The sequence below is a fragment of the Mercenaria mercenaria genome, chromosome 10, assembly GCF_021730395.1.
Source record: "Mercenaria mercenaria strain notata chromosome 10, MADL_Memer_1, whole genome shotgun sequence".
NCBI lineage: Eukaryota > Metazoa > Mollusca > Bivalvia > Venerida > Veneridae > Mercenaria > Mercenaria mercenaria.
In genome coordinates this window covers 29377973-29394414 of record NC_069370.1, presented here as the reverse complement: position 1 = coordinate 29394414, position 16442 = coordinate 29377973, and the positions used below count along the sequence as shown (strand labels likewise).

The 16442-nt window shown below is 33.1% G+C and overlaps 1 protein-coding gene across 1 annotated transcript; it reads right to left on the bottom strand.

Moving 5' to 3' along the window:
- Positions 1 to 233: 233 nt before the first annotated feature.
- Positions 234 to 16185, bottom strand: LOC123560448 (uncharacterized). The gene is made up of 11 exons (XM_045352638.2): positions 15859 to 16185; positions 13544 to 13617; positions 11828 to 11984; positions 11356 to 11438; positions 11096 to 11240; positions 5417 to 5583; positions 5112 to 5223; positions 4572 to 4773; positions 3883 to 3979; positions 2649 to 3402; positions 234 to 1979 (listed from the first exon to the last, which is right to left on the bottom strand). The coding sequence occupies exons 1-11, from the start codon at positions 15974 to 15976 to the stop codon at positions 1858 to 1860; spliced, it is 2031 nt and encodes a 676-aa protein (XP_045208573.2). The 5' UTR covers positions 15977 to 16185; the 3' UTR covers positions 234 to 1857.
- Between the last annotated feature and the right edge of the window lie 257 nt (positions 16186 to 16442).

The window sequence follows — 16442 nt, the reverse complement described above, 5'->3', positions numbered from 1 at the left end:
ATTGATTATCGTTATTTAATGCCGTTTTATGTCTAATTGACAGTGGTGTTTTAGTTATTGCACGCTCGTTGGTGTTATTTTAAATATTCGCATCAGTTGTATGATAATTTGCCTGTATATCATACTGCTTCTTAAAACACCTCATAGGGTGGAACTAAACATTTGCATAAAATATTGTGGAATCTAACTGCAGTATATTTAGAGAGATGTAAGAAACAAAACAAATCTGGAGAAAGAGGAAGATGATTTATTGTAACAATAGGAACGTACGTTCTAAACAACTGAATGATAAATAAGCGTGTAAGAAATACTGCCAGTAATACCATTTACTGAAACAGTAAAATTAAAATTAAGCACCCAATAAGTAATTCTTTCCACAGCACAAACATTTTATTTGTTCAGCTGGATTTGAACGTAACAAAATATTGTTGTTGTTTTTTTTTCTCCAAAATATCAAAAGCTCGTTAGCTCATTTTATCATCAAGCAACATTAGATTTTGAAAATAAAGTAGGTTTTATGCCCATTTGTTAAGTTTTTTTTTCATTTGTATGGTAGTTCATTTTTTGAGTAGTTATTTCTCTATATTTGTCCCATTCATACAAGTTTATATAAATAACGTACTTTTGATATATAAAAAAAAAGTTTGATGCAAACATTCAATAAAATTATAAATTATACAAAGATAATGTTATCAGAAATAAAACACCTTTTCGGCAATGTATTGGAAATTATTTATAGGCACTGGCCTCCAGATCGTACGGAAACAAAAAAAGAAGAGAAAATGTTTAGGTATCAGGAGATTAATGCTTTATTTCTTAAGAAGGCTTTGAAACTTATTTACTGACACTATATGTTATGGAAACACGTGAGAGTTAGTTGTTTTTGCTATTTTTACACTGAAAATTGAAAAGCGTTTGTAACGCTTTACTTAGGGTAAACTGCCTTAATTATAAATATCTATATCTTATGATCGTTAAATACCTCCGTAGAGTACTGGTAAAGACAGCAGCGAAGTTTTTATTGCCGCGACAGCCCAGGTTCGAATCCCGACTCGGTCAGCTTTTTCGTCTTGATTTGGCATTTTGAAAACAGTTTAGAAACAAAAACTCATATTCTAATGTTCATTATATAAACAACTTCAATTTTAAAGAAAGATGAATTTTAGTCAAAATCTGGACGCCATTGCCTTTAAGTAAAGAGATGTCCAGTAAGCATTTGTTTGCTGAAACAAAGCTATATTTTACACAGACAAACGGAACTGAAATCGAACAAAAGCTTACTTTAAAACCATTATCTGACAGTATGTGAAGTCTCGAAAATCACCTCTAAAAGGTCAGTTATGTTACTTTTAGGCGATTGTTTTTAGTAAATTATAAAAAACGTAGATATTACATTGAAAAGCAGGTACTGTTATAGAAAAAAATAAATATTATACAAATTATTTTATTTGTTGGGCCAATGTTCGACAAATTTAGTTTCCTACAAAAAACTAAAAAGAAGTTATTGAAAAATACGCTGTTAACAGAGTAAGTGAACCAAAACGTCTGCGAATGTAAGTGAATCAAGTAACGAAAACAGGAATTCAATATTTTTCAAATAACGTCAATATTTTTTTCTATACGTTTTAAAATGTTCTTGTTCTGAAATAAATTCAGATATTATTTTTAAAGAAACTTAGCACACTGGATAGATTCCGTAGAAAAACGTGATTCCCTCGTCAACTTAGAAAGCCATCTTAAACACATTTTAACATTGACCGCTGTCACATTAAAGGTGAGATATTTGAGATACAAAATATGGGTGAATAATAGTTTAACTTCTGATTCAGTCCACAAAACATAAATAATTTTAAACGATTATGTCCATGCTAACTGGTTATGTTCCGATAGCGTTCTCTGTTTCTTCTCATCGGGAGTCACTTTCCCCTTGTTGATAGAATGTTTGAACACCAAACCCATTGTCACCAACGCCGCTACTCCTGTAACATTATAACCATGCAAATAATCAAGCTCTGTGTTGCAATAATGACATGAGAGAAAAATATATGTATAGATTAGGCAGTCAGAAGCATAATATTATGAGGTCACCTAACATTGTTTTGAACAATACGGCGATATATTTGGACGAGTACCAATTCGTAAATACGAGCCAATTCAATCTACGAAATTTGATCCCAACGAAGAAGTAAAATTCCTATTCATTTTCTATTCCAAAGTTGAAATCAACGAATTCATATCCACACGAAATTGCCGTTTTGACCAAGCTACGAAATTTCATGCCCACGAAATTAAATGATTTTACAGTAAATAGAAAACAGCAAAAATAAAACCCCGATGGTGATGGATTATTGATAACTACAAAGGCTTCAAAGTATGGATTCCCATTAAGATGCTCTTTCATACTGTTCTTTCAAACATAGAAGTAATTACTTTAAAAAATAGTTTAACCGATTTAGTCTCCATTTTATTATACTTTAAAGTGCATGTATAGTGTAGACAAAATTAATGGTATGTATCTTCTCTCCAAAACCAAAATTGAAACCAATCGGATATATGTCAACAAAAACTGTACCTGCTCTGACTAAAACATGATACGTAACGGTATTTTTACATTATATCTCCATATAAATCATACTACTTGTACTTGCCTATAAGGACTCCAGCAGATACCCCAGACACTATAGCCGCTCCAAATACTTCTCCTTTGCTAAACGTTGTTTCGTCCTTATCTCCATCTGCTGCAGCAATTGTTGTCTTACCGGCAATCTGAGAGTGGGCAGATGACGCTGAAACTGCAGCATGGTGCGATACTGGTGGGATCGTGGATTTTCCATTTGTAGTAGAAACTGATTTAATTGTGGCTGGCGCATTTGAAGATTTACCACTTGCAGCAGGAACAGATTTCGTAGACGCGGAACCACTGGTTGTTGAAACTATTCCACCAGTCAGTTTAGTTGTCTGTGCTGATACTGAGCCCGATGAAGATGTATGTTGAGTTGTTGCAACTACGGTGGTAGTAACGGATTTTGAACGTCCTAGTGGCTGATTTGATGAACTTGCAGTGGTCGCTTGTGTGCTGTGACTGGCTGAAGAAAGAGTCGACCCAGTTGCTAATGGTTTACTAGCTGGCGTAGTTTTTGAACCAGTAGGAGAAACCGAATTTGACACAGATGATGCTGCTGGAGCTGAAGCTGAAGCACTTGATGAAAAACTTGTACTAGACACCGTAGCCGTCGCGTTTGTTGCGGTCGATGCTGGCTTGGTTGAAGAAGACGCTAAACTTGAGGCTGTTGTAGGTTTTGTTGTTACAGTACTCGACGTAGACGTGCTCGTAGGTGTTGTTGTTGTTGTTGTTGTTGTTGTTGTTGTTGATGATGATGATGATGATGTCGATGTAGTTGTCTAAAATATCAGTAAATATCTATATGTTTATATTTTGGCTTTTTTTGAAAAGAAATCTTCACAAAATATATTGGATGACAAAGCGAATATATAAAGTTCTCATGTACAATAGGTTAAATGATGTTCAGTAAACAAGGAGTCTGCATTCAAAATATAAATGCCTTTTTGCCGATTGTAGAATAGCTATCTTAATTTTCAATAATACATCAATATAGAATGTGCCATGTTTCGTATTACAATTAAAACAGCAAAATCGCATTAATATGATATAACATATTTAATGTATTTTATACACGCAGGCACTAAAGATCATGTTTTGGACACACTAGTATTAGGATTATCGAAAAATTGAAGATTATGATATGCTTTACTAGTATAAATGACCGACGATGCAATTAAAAGAAAAAAATTATATCTAATAAATTTCGTTTTACCACATTATTTCTTTTGTACCAAAGAAAACAATTGTTAGGTACATACTGTCTGATTTCTTTCTACTGTGAAAGTCCATGCTTCAGAAGGTCCATGTGAGACTTTCCCATGCCCGAGGTAAGGTTTAGCTGTAATTGTAACATCCCTGTAAATAAATACTGTGTGTCAATCTGTTCCATGTTTATTCGGTACAACTAAATATTGGGCTGTTTATCATACATAAATAAAAATATCTAAAAAAAGGTCCTATACATGAATCAAACCTAATCAAGCAAAGTAACAAAAGAGTTGTTTTCCTTCAATGCTTCAGCGAAACTGTATAACGAATGAGCACCAAACGATATTCAAACAAACTTCGAACTCCGGAAATCATACTAACATTAAATGTACAATTTGGTTAATTCTAATAATGAATAAACATCTGTCAAGTAAGTGTTATCAAAAGTTGATTTAAGCGATGACAGAATGCAGGGGACTCCTTGGCCGAGTGGTTAAGTGCACTGACGTCGAATCACTTGCCTCTCAACGTTGTTCTTGGAGTGTAGAATACTAAAAGGAAGCTGGTGGTTCTAAAGCTTGCGGCATACAAAATAATGTTTCATTGGTGTGATGCAAAACCCAACAAAATAAAAATATTGACCAATAAAAAAAAACTGAATACGGCAGAATAATCAATTACTGTACCACTGTAATAAAAACATAATACATAACTTTGTACATAATTATGTTTTACGTACGTAGATACTCCCAACAGTCCACCTGTTATCACAAATTTCCCAGTGATGTTTTCCCCAGGTTTAAGCGTAGCAGAAATGATTGTCGGTGCTTCAGCAAAGCCCTGGGTGTCCTGAATTCTTACATCAATGTCTTGATCTTTTGACAACTTGTTGACTACAGTAAATGGTATATCCAGCTTCGTATTCTCGTACAGTTTTTCACCTGCAACACAAATCTTGATTGTATCAAGCAATTCAACAAATATTTTCTGTATCATAAATATGACTTCAGTATAGGGCAGCATGTAAATATTAAGGACATGCGTTGTATCAGTGTTCTATTCTATTAAACTATGGTAGATCGTCTTTTTTGGTGTTCATCTTAACGTGTACTAAATCAACTTTTCAGGATATTGTGTATATGTCGCTAGTAAAATTTTGAAGATTTTTCTCCAGCTTAAGATTTTGGAGTAAGAACCTAGGCGTCGGAGCTAGTGTGGAAATTATCTCAATCAACGACAAATGTCAGCTACATTATATACTATGTAATTTTATACCTACCAGAACCAGCAAACGAAGGTACCGTAAGGATTAACGCAACTGGCTTGATAACAGCAATTCGCCGGAAAAAGTTGCCAGCCTTATCTTTTCCCTGTATTCCAATCATAAAATCCTGCAATGAAATATTGGTAGGGCTTGTATATTCAAACAATATAGCTTTACTCATTTTTGGAATTATACCCTTTTTTTACATTGTAGTTGTACTGTTAGATCATTGCTCCACTAAGTACTCAGATGAACATTTGTCTTAGTCAAAATCTTATCAATATTTAAAGGCATACCTTTTAAAAGGAGAAAAATATCACCTTGTCCAACATTTTAAGAGATGCTACTTCGTACTTTCCTCCTCCTTTTTCTGTCGGGAACATCATGTTTGCTGGAGAGGACTTTTCAGTAACAAACAATAGTACCATGTCAACTTTTTGTATTGTCGCATACTCCGATACTGTTATAACAGTCTTATAGGTTTTACCTGAAATATGTAATAGGAAACTTACAATATATAAGAGATATTCTGCATGTTTAAAGGTTAAGGTTACGAAAAGCCTCAGTCTAGTATGGGATATATATGTACAAATTCTGTTACTCTTTTAACATGATGTTGACTTAAGGTAGTTTGATATGCCGGAAGTTATAGCGTAACGTCATTCATCCCGAAAACGTAGAATAAAGCCTGGATTCGGCGTACGGAAATGAAAATCATTTTATAGTGGCACTGTTACTATCTTTCAAAAGCTAAAATATGATATTAAGACGTCTTTTACGTTAAATAATTCAAAATAATGTCTTAAAATTAGTTTGAAACGTGCGGTTTACTTTAATCATGGTCAAATATCTTAACAACAAGCACAAGAACCTATACATTTTATTTTACAATATCACAGAACAAATGTTTATTTACGACTGTGTGAATGTTCATTTGAATCTACATTTTCGAAAAAGTTCTTCCCGCGAAAATGTTATGAAAGTTGTGATTTTCCCATACACTCCTATTATGAAAAATCGCGGGAGGTCCAATTTTTTTTTCAAACCAGTCTAGCGAAAAATCAAGGACACGACCCTATCTTTTTCATTTGTTGAATTTTCTAAGTATTATTCTGAAGTTTTGAACAATCAGGGTTCATTTTAATTTTACATTGTAGAAAAAATCGATCCAAACTTGCAGAACTACCCATGGTCTAAATTACAGAGGTAGTAACGAATAGAATAGTGTTAATTAATGAATCCACAGACGTTTTGAAAGTACGTAAGTGGTAACTGCCATTAGTTTTGAGTGTTAATACCTGATAGCGACTTAAAGTAACGATCTAGAAAATATTATTGGAACGTATAAAAAATGTACCTAAATGTAACTCGGTTGATTGATCTCAAATTACCAGACAGTGTTTCAGAAATGACACTGTGCGGGACCGTATGGAATATTAGATCAATTTAGAAGAGTTTATGTTTTATTCAGAAGAACATAAATAATTTATCATCCAACTTCATAAATAATACTTTAAGAAAGAAAAGTAAACAAAAGCTCAGTGGTTACAATATCTTTTACTTTAATATCTCTAAAATTTCATTCAAACATATCGACAACACAAAGTAAAGAATCACTTTGCTATTTGAATAGTGTCCATATGCTTAACATCAAGTAATGAAATTAAAGTCCAGTATCGCCGATTCCAACTCTCAACTCTTGAAATTCCATAATTCCAACTGAAGACAGGAATAATGTCAGTCAACAAACCGCATAAAATCATCGCCAAAACCGCAATATTCTTCACACTCTTAACATTCGTTAATAAAAAAAAAACAGCCACCTCTGAAACAAAAGATTGTCATATAGATAATGTTCCTATTGAATGAAACGTTTCAACAATTTGGATATACAGTAGTACGTGCAGAAAGGACTTTTTTATGGTTTCATGTGTCAAGGACTATGCTACGTAAGCGTGCTGCATTAATCTTTTTATAACTAAGCAAAACAGCCAATGGATACACTTATTGCTACATGCTCTATAGGTAAACAACACACAACTGGACAAAATAGCTGTTTTTGACACGTAAATGATACTCTTTATACTTATATTATATTTATCAGTTATCGTCATCCATTCATTCATTGTCATTTATCATCATCCTCCTCACCTACATCATTCGTTCATTCTACCATTCATTCAACGTCATCATTATTCATCGACGTCATTTATTCATTATTATTTTTCAACATTTATCATATATCATCATCGTTCATCATCATCCTGTAGATATTCTTCAGTCAAATCAGTATCATTCAACATCGTTTATCATTGTTACAATTATTCATACTCATCTTCCTTGTATATTTCAGTTGTTACTTGACAGCATAAATCAGATGATCGATTGGTATTTTAGGCGTGGGGTGGGATGTATGAGTGAAACCGTGTTGTACCTCGAATGACCATAAATCCAGAGTAAAAGAATCCTATATGATTGAGTGTACATATCGAAACGCTTGATGCATGTTTGATCACAGGTGCCCGTCCAGTCTTGGTGCCCATATGGGTGCCGCCCCCTCCAAAAAAACACTGTTTTAAGCCTAAAGCGAAAAAAAAAATTGAAACTTTTTTTTCCTATATATACTCTTTTATGGAAAAGGTGCTTGTGTTGCCGTAACGCTATGGACACGCTGTGGAACAACCAAAATGTCCAGTTTACTAGGACACGCTGTGGAACAACCAAAATGTCCAGTTCAGTACCAATGCAAGCTACCCTGCTGCCATTTACACATTGGACATTTAGAAAACAGTAAACAATCCTATTCTACCTAGTATACAACCTTAAATAACTTACATTTAGATTCTAAGACGCCAACAACGGAATAGGTTTTCTACTTTCGTTTTGAAACAAAATGGCCTTTTGCAAGTGTCTAGACAATTTGGCTTGTTTGAATTTAAATGTAAGTTATTTAAAGCTGTTTACTAGGCAGAACAAGATTGTTTACTATTTTATAAATGCATGATATGTAAATTGCAGCAAGGTAGCCTCAGCTGTTACTGAACTGGACATTTTGGTTGTTCCACAGCGTGTCCTAGTAAACCTCCATAGCGTTACGGCAACACAAGCACCTTTTCCATTTAATGGTATTATATAGGGGAAAAAAATTCAAAAAAAAAAAATTTTTTTCGTTTAAGGCTTAAAACAGTGTTTTTAATTTTTTTTTTTTTTTTTTTGGAAGGGGCGGCACCCATATGGGCACCAAGACTGGACGGGCACCTGTGTGTTTGATGCAAACATAAATTTATAACAACGATAATAAATACATTTAAGTTTTCTTTCATTTCATTCAGACGAACATAAGTAATTTATCATACTATCTTATAAAACATAACACTTATCTTTTCGTTGCAAGTCTTATAACTGTGTAATACACGTTTGCCTGCTGGACACTATAACTGTTCTCGCTTTAGACAGAAAGCTTGCACGGCATCAGAATACTGCTGGCTAGCGCATAATCTAAGGATGTCTGTGAAATCGTGTTGCATCTCGAACTTTATATATGATTGATACGATACACTAGCACAACTGCGCATTACCCAGTGGCCGGAAAATAGTTATCATAAATATATTTAAGGTAGTTCTGCGCGTTTATATAATTCTTTTTTTTTCTGCAATTTGATTAAACTATGACTTTTCAAGACTTCAGAATGCAGTCCGAAAATTAAGGAAATAAAAAAGATAGGGTCGTTTGCTAGATATTCGTTAGGTTGATTTGAAAAAAGTTGCACCCAGTACAAGTTTTCATAAAGAGAGTCCACATGAAATGACATTTTCGCAAATAGAATTTTTTCTACAATTTGGATTTCATAAAACATGATTATAAAGCAACATACGGGCTATAATGTGCTAAAATAAAATGTATATGTCCGTTGTGTTTGTTTTTAAGATAGTTGACTATGATTAAAGATATTAGTACTTTTCAAGCTGATTTCGAGACAATATTTGGAATCATTTAACGTGTCAAACACTTTAATACCATATTTTATCTCTAGAAAGGTAGTCGCCGTTTTTAGCTCACCTGTCACGTAGTGACAGGGTTAGCTTTTGTGATCGCCCTTCGTCCGTCGTCCGTCCGTCGTCCGTCCGTGTCCGTCCACAATTTCCTTGTGAACACGATAGAGACCACATTTATTTGATTTTAATCAAACTTGCTCATAACTTGTATGGGCATAATATTTCGGTTCATTTCCAAAACTAGTCAGATCCCATCATGGGTTCTACAGTTATGGCCCCTTAAAGGACCAAAATTTGCTATTTTTGGCTTGTGAACACGATAGAGACCACATTTTGCAATCAATTTTAATAAAACCTGCACACGACTTGTACTGGCATAATATCTCGCTTCCTTTCGAAAACTGGCATGGTTCAATTATGGGTTCAAGTGTTATGCCCCTTAAAGGGCCAAAATTTGCTTTTTTTGGCTTGTGAACACGATAGAGACCAAATTTTGCAATTACCTTTTATCAGGCTTGCACACAACTTGTATTGGCATAATTTCTCGGTTCCTTTCGAAAACTGGCCAGATCCCATCATGGGTTCCAGAGTTATGGCCCCTTAAAGGGCCAAAATTTGCTGGTTTGATTTGATACAAACTTGCAAAATAGCTTTAACAAAAATAAATTTTGGATTCCATGATGAATCTGTCAAATCCAATCATAGGTTCTGGAGTTACGGCCCCTGATTGACCCCTTAAAGAGCCAAACATTGGTAATTTTTACCTTGTGAACATGATAGAAGTGACATTTTATATTTGATATGGGATCAAAAATTAGGTCAACCAGTCAGATCAAAGGAAAAGCGTGTTAACACTCTTGATCATTTGATGATCATGAAACTTGGTCAGAATGTTCGTCTGCGTAAAATATCGTACGAATTTTTATCTAGGTCATGTGGTGTCAAAACTAGGTCACCAGGTCAGATAAAAGAAAATGCTTGTTTACACTCCAGATGTCACGTTTTTGTTCCAATCTTAATGCAAATTGGTCAGAATACTTGTCTCCATGTAATCACTAGGTAAAACATGTTTACACTGTTATGGGGTGTTACACAGGTGAGCGACCTAGGGCAGTCTTGGCCCTCTTATATAATTTTACTCACAGGTTACCATTTATTTATAAAATGAGTTTCGTCTCCGTGGCTTTATTCTACGTCTTCCTGATAAATAATGCTACGCCATTACTTCCGTTTAATCAAACGTGCAGAACTACTATAAAGTGAATCAGTTGCTTTCAGAATTCATGCAGGACAGATAAACAGTTGTTTTTTTAAGAAATTGTTTTGGGGTTTTAACAAAATACGTATTCTGAAGTTTCATAATGTGTTATGATATTTAAATGCAATGTCGGGTTCAAAATGTAAAAAGGGCTCTTAGTGCAAGGAACTCAACTTTTGTAGCCATTAACACTTAATGTAGTAAGGAGAAATTACTCTTTTGTGTTTTAAACAAGGCCTTTCTTGCACAGCATCTCTTTTCATATGCACTACTTTGTAAACAAACTAAATACTGTGGTTTTGTTTACAGTATGCCAAATGAAAACAAAGAAAGTTAACTTATTTAGCTTCGTTCCATTAATTGGTAGTTGAAAGATATTGCTAGACGATTTGCTATGGTATAGTGCTTATTATTTAAAAAAAGTAATTATTTATTATTGACTTTTAATGTTTACAATAAGTCATATGTAAATCAACAATAAATTTGTTTTTCAAGCGTTTTTCTATTTAGGTGAGCATTCCTTTGTTTACTAATAAGAGATGAAAAATGTTCATTTCATGTATTAAAACATTGTACTTTTTGCAGATATATCTTATCATATCCACCCACTTTTTTCTACTTACAAAATCTGCGTCCTATTAAGATGGCCTTTTTCAGTTTGTTCTGTTTTGAAGTACATTTTATTTATCTTTGATTAATATCAAATATTTTACAGATGTAACGTTTCAGTAAAATCACACAAAACCTTGCACAGGTTCTCCCGTAATTGGAACCTGTATAAAACTTCCTTCTAAGAACTGATGAGAGAAATCCAAAGGGCTCTCGCCTCGGACCTTTACTGTCCAAATATTTGAGTCTAATTTGTTTATCTTCCATATCCCATAGTCAGCCTGTAAGATATTTGAACACACGATTAAGAATTACTAGCATTCAAATATATCAATAATTATAAAAATAATGGAAATGACATTAAAGATAGAGAATGATTAATGGTTCTTAGATTACCGCAGAAATATTTGCTTCTATAGTTGCTGTAACTGTCCCTGTACTTGCTGTACCATTTAGATTAGGACGTGGACCTGGTATACCTGCAATAAAGTAAATGAGGTATTCAAAGTTTTTTTTTAAATGTACTGCATATCTGCTGTAAATATTTCCTTGCAACTTTTACCTTTGGTGATAACGTATTGAAATTTATAATTTACTAGTATTAAATATTCGACACACATATTCTGATGTTTCCGTTTCTTCTTGTTTTATTTCAGTATCAACTCATTTACGTACAATTGTTAAATGCATGCTTTTTGATTTTGTCAGCATTTTTCGGCACTCTTTTTCATACAAAACTAAGAGAACTATGGATTTTTAAGTTAATACTGAATACTGCTAGCTACTAAGAGTGCCTATAGACTTTGTGAAGAGAAGAAAAAGATTTTTCGGTGTAAAAGACCAACAAAAACAAATGGCCTTAACCAACCTGAAGGTCTAGTAACAATTGCAACTGGATTTGATCTTTCTACTTTCACTTCGATGATAAGGCGTGTCATTGTATTGTCTACATAAACTGTAAATGTTTTTCCTGGAGCGGAACTGTCCGTAAACATTGCAATATCAACGGTGTTTGTGGCGCTGCGCTGAAAAAAAACCACATGAAACAAACTTACCGTTAAGTAACAAGCTTTTGCTTAGATCCATTGTCTATATTGTCCATATTTTTGTATTGCGATTAAATGTTATCTTAAATAGTACACCGCAATTATAAAGTTATATCTTTGAGTGTACATACATGTATTTTGATTGGTGAGACTGATCATTTTTCAGAGTGTATTTCCAATTCGCTTGATTAAAATTCCTTCACTGCAAAATTGTTACAAAATCCCCCTTCTTAGTTTTGCAAGGCGTATCACAATCCCCTCTGTGAAATTAGCAGGGGTGTCGTAATCCCCTTCGTGAAAATGGCAAGGTGTGTGGAATTTACACCGCTTTCAAAATCTTCCTGATTACGGTTCATTATTTCATTAAATGACAGTTAATCAACAGACCCATTGTAAACAGTATCAAAATTAAGAAGGCAATATGGATATGAATCAGGTAAAAAGGTAACAAATGAAACAGTGGAACTGTATTGAAACATTGTTACGTATCAATTACAAAAACATTCAAAGATGAAACAGGAACATAGCAGATAATTTCTTAGCTGACAGTAGAAATCCTATTTAAAGTACAAAACAAAAGGTGAAGATTTTAAAAGAGCAGTCACGGAAACGGCATGTATGTTAATACTTACATTGCTTTGGTAGGGCGCTTCATAATTTGATAGTATTTCTGTGTATGGAATATTTTCTTCAAAAGTTGATGATCATTAAATGGTAAGAGATGACAATTAACATGACACTAATATTATCATTCAATTCTTTTTAGGCTTACCTATTTCTTAAGTGCTGGTCATAGCATTAGTTCATTTTATGCAAATAACTTGATCATTCCTTAATATAGCGTGAAATGTTTACCTTCACAGTAAAAAGTACTATAGCTTTTAAGACTGAAAAAATTTATATTTTGACATAAAATACCAAACTGTGAGAATTGTATTTACTTTAATTTTTATTTAATGCCCAATCTTCAAAGGCTCCCTGATAACACATAAAATATTCGTTTAAAAAATCACACTTCCAATAAATAGTAAACACTGGTCTCTTCGAACAAACGCTTTCACTCATTCTTCTCACAAAGTGGGGAGAATAAACTGTTAGTGTTTGTAAACACAAAACAAAATTTTTGATATCCCGTTTCAAATGTCTCGGTCTGGAGACCTGAAACATGGCTACCATTTCAGTTATAAGGAGGGGATTTTGATAGCTCTGTAAATTTCACGATGGGAATTTATGATTGCTCTGCTATTTTCATGAAGAGGATTATGATAGCCTTATAAAAATCACAGAGGGGATTATGATACCCCTTGCAAAACTATAATGGGGATTTTGTATTTTTTTTATATAGTAGAGGGGATTTAGATCACGGAGATTTTTATCCATCCACCCTACATTCACTCTAATGGAAAAAGGGTAATTTTCTTGAAACGTCTCGTTATAAATGGAGATATATCAATATACTAGTATTTAATACAGACTTTAAACTACTATATATCTGTGAAATGCCACTCTTCCAGATGAAAAATGTTTTGTAAGTTTACCTTGACAATACTGTATGGTGAATCGCGTCTGTTTGCTTTAAGCTCAGAAGGAGTATCCATACGTTGTTTCAGCTCTAAAAGAAAATGACTTTTATACTTAAGTGATATGAGCAAATTAGTAATTGTCCATGCGTCTGCGTTTCTCCCTCTGCTTCTCTAGACTCAACAGTTAGCTCCATAAAGAATGAAGTTAAATGCTTTGCAGCTGATAGGACTAGTTTTAGAATTTATGAGAATTACATAATATCTGGGATTATCTTCTCAAAATAGTGGCAGCAAATTTGAGCGAGACAAAACCCGTAAATCTGTCGTGCAAAACGCTTGCAAAATGATTGTTTCAGAGTACCAATGTTGACAGATAGTTACGGCCTTAAAATAAAAAGAAAGGCTTTGTCAAACAGTGGAATAAACGCTCCGCATTTTCTGACCTCAAAATGCACTGAAAATTACTATATATTTTGCAATTTAACCCTTATATCATGTGTAATATCTTAATATAAACTTCATGCCGTTGTGTCGCAAGGATGCTTTGCTTACATACTTTTTATACCAACGTACAGATTATAAAAGAAAACATTTTGGATATTTTCTGATATCACATAACGTTGTATTCCTCAAAATCAAAGGCCCAGTACATAACACGATATGTTTAAATCAGCTTCGGCATGCTGTCTACAGAAAACTGAGATAATCCTTCATATTTTCTTAAATCATACATATCAAATACTATTCCATTGAAAATGTAATTGTTAAAATAAGTAAAAGTGTTATTAACTTTGTTCCAAATGAAAAAAAAATGAAAAGTTCAGTTCTGATATGTCAATTTTCCTTAATTAATTGCAGATTTATGGTATGATTTAGAACCACGTAAAAGTAGTATGTTTTTAAAACGAGAAACGGTTAAAAAAATCATTTCAACATTTAAAAAAAAATGGTAATCATTTGTTGTCATTGTAATGTAAAACAAATATTGGATTGATTTATTTTTAGATTTGGGTTTAAACTGTATTCACTCAGTTTTGAACCAAATTTCTTGATATTAATAATAGAAAAGAAATTATCCTGCTTTATAAAATCTGCAATAATTTATCTTTTTAAAGTGACATTTGTTGTAAATTCTGTTGTATGTTAATGAAATCGTGAGTATCCATTGTTAAATTCAAGACTGCTGTATCCTTTTTTAAAAAGTGGTCCAATTTCAACAATAAATAGTTGTACATTGACTTCCAAAATATTATAATATCAACTTCTACTTGGGCATAACTGCCCTTAAATATTGGTATTATGTTTATACTTGGTATAAATTTCCACTTGCATATGTATAACCTGGTTTAATGTTATGCTTTATGCAATGAAATACTATCCGTTTCATGATAGACTTTGAACGAAATATTTTGCCTTTAGCCCATGTGTAATCAGTACAAGAAACTAAATAATATAAAAAGTTTTTAAACCTTAAGTTACATTATACTTTGTACAAGGACTGAAAAGAATGATATACAAATATCTATTCTCTATAGTAAGAAAATAGGCTTTTAACGGCATCACAATACTGTTCTTAAATTGGAAACTAAATTGTTTGATACACGTTTCATTTATTCATGAAATACCTGTCTTAGATTAAAATATAAAAAACTTTCTAATAGTAGGTGGATGCGTAAACTATCAGCAACACAACTCATTTTTTAGAACTACATTCGTTCGGTCGCCTTCCATATACAAGTAGCACTTACCAGACAAATTACGGCAAAGCGCATAGACGAACAAACCTCTAACCCTAAAAAGTAAGCTTCGGTGCTTCTTTATATACACACCCGAATTGTACGGACATGGTTCAGCATTAATATGTACTCAAATCTCTGTTATTATGTCTAACAACTCAACAGTAACATTTTAGTCTTTTTAACTGATCTATATTTTCCCTCTATAAGTAAACTGGGTCTCGAGCTGGATGCACTGAATACATAGAAATAGTTTGCATTCAGCAATATAATTAAATTCAACACAGTTGACCTTCCTATACGTGAGATCCGCTAGGATATAAGTTCGCATTATAAATTATTATATAGTAGAGAGACTTTATACGAACTAATCACCACCACAATGTACCAGACTATAATTACGGCAAAGCGCCTATCACCACTACAAATGAGCATGCAGATTCCACAACAAGTCCGCTAACCTAAAAAATGAGTACCGATACTGCTTTATATACACATCCGAATTGTACTACACATGTGAAATTGTGAGATTTTGTTATTTTTTAATAATTAAATATTACATGTAAACCTAAGTAGTCTAGTAAATGATCTCACCTTGTTTCTTCAAACTATGGTTATTTTCATTTCCAATCAACTTCTCTCCTCTGGAGAGGAAAATAAAACACAAAAGAATTAAACAGCGTTGAATATTTCCACACATTGAAAGTTCCATCTTGAAATAAATTCTTTTGAGCGAAAAACGAAGATTTCAGAAATATCTCCTTAGCGACGAAACAACAAGAACTGTATCGTTTCCTGTATTTTTCTACATTATATTTAACTATTTAAACCTCGATGTATTATGCCGAAATGTGAATAATCCGAAGTTTTATAAACGCAAGACAATTTAAATTAATTCAAATCTCGCGCCGTACCGTTATGAACGAGACATTCATAAGGGGAAATGTCAAACTTCTTCATTTCGTCATATTTAAATAAGTTTATAAGTTTTTAAGTTTGATAAAAAGGTATACCAATGGCTAAAATGTTATACTGTATTATTATGACATTTTCTCGCTATGGTTTACATTTATGTCACTATATTTGCTTATTGAAATAAGACAAAGTGAAGTCTTGAAACATAACAACTGCATTAAGAAATTGAAATAGATAAGTACGTTCGGACATATGACCTCGTT

Excerpts from the sequence above, each read along its gene's own strand:
- LOC123560448 (XM_045352638.2), bottom strand. The coding sequence starts at position 15,976 with ATGGAACTTTCAATGTGTGGAAATATTCAACGCTGTTTAATTCTTTTG. Across the intron at positions 11,985-13,543 it reads CACCATACAGTATTGTCAAG|CGCAGCGCCACAAACACCGT; the intron begins GTAAACTTACAA and ends GTTTTTTTTCAG. Across the intron at positions 1,980-2,648 it reads ATCTGCTGGAGTCCTTATAG|GAGTAGCGGCGTTGGTGACA; the intron begins GCAAGTACAAGT and ends ATAATGTTACAG.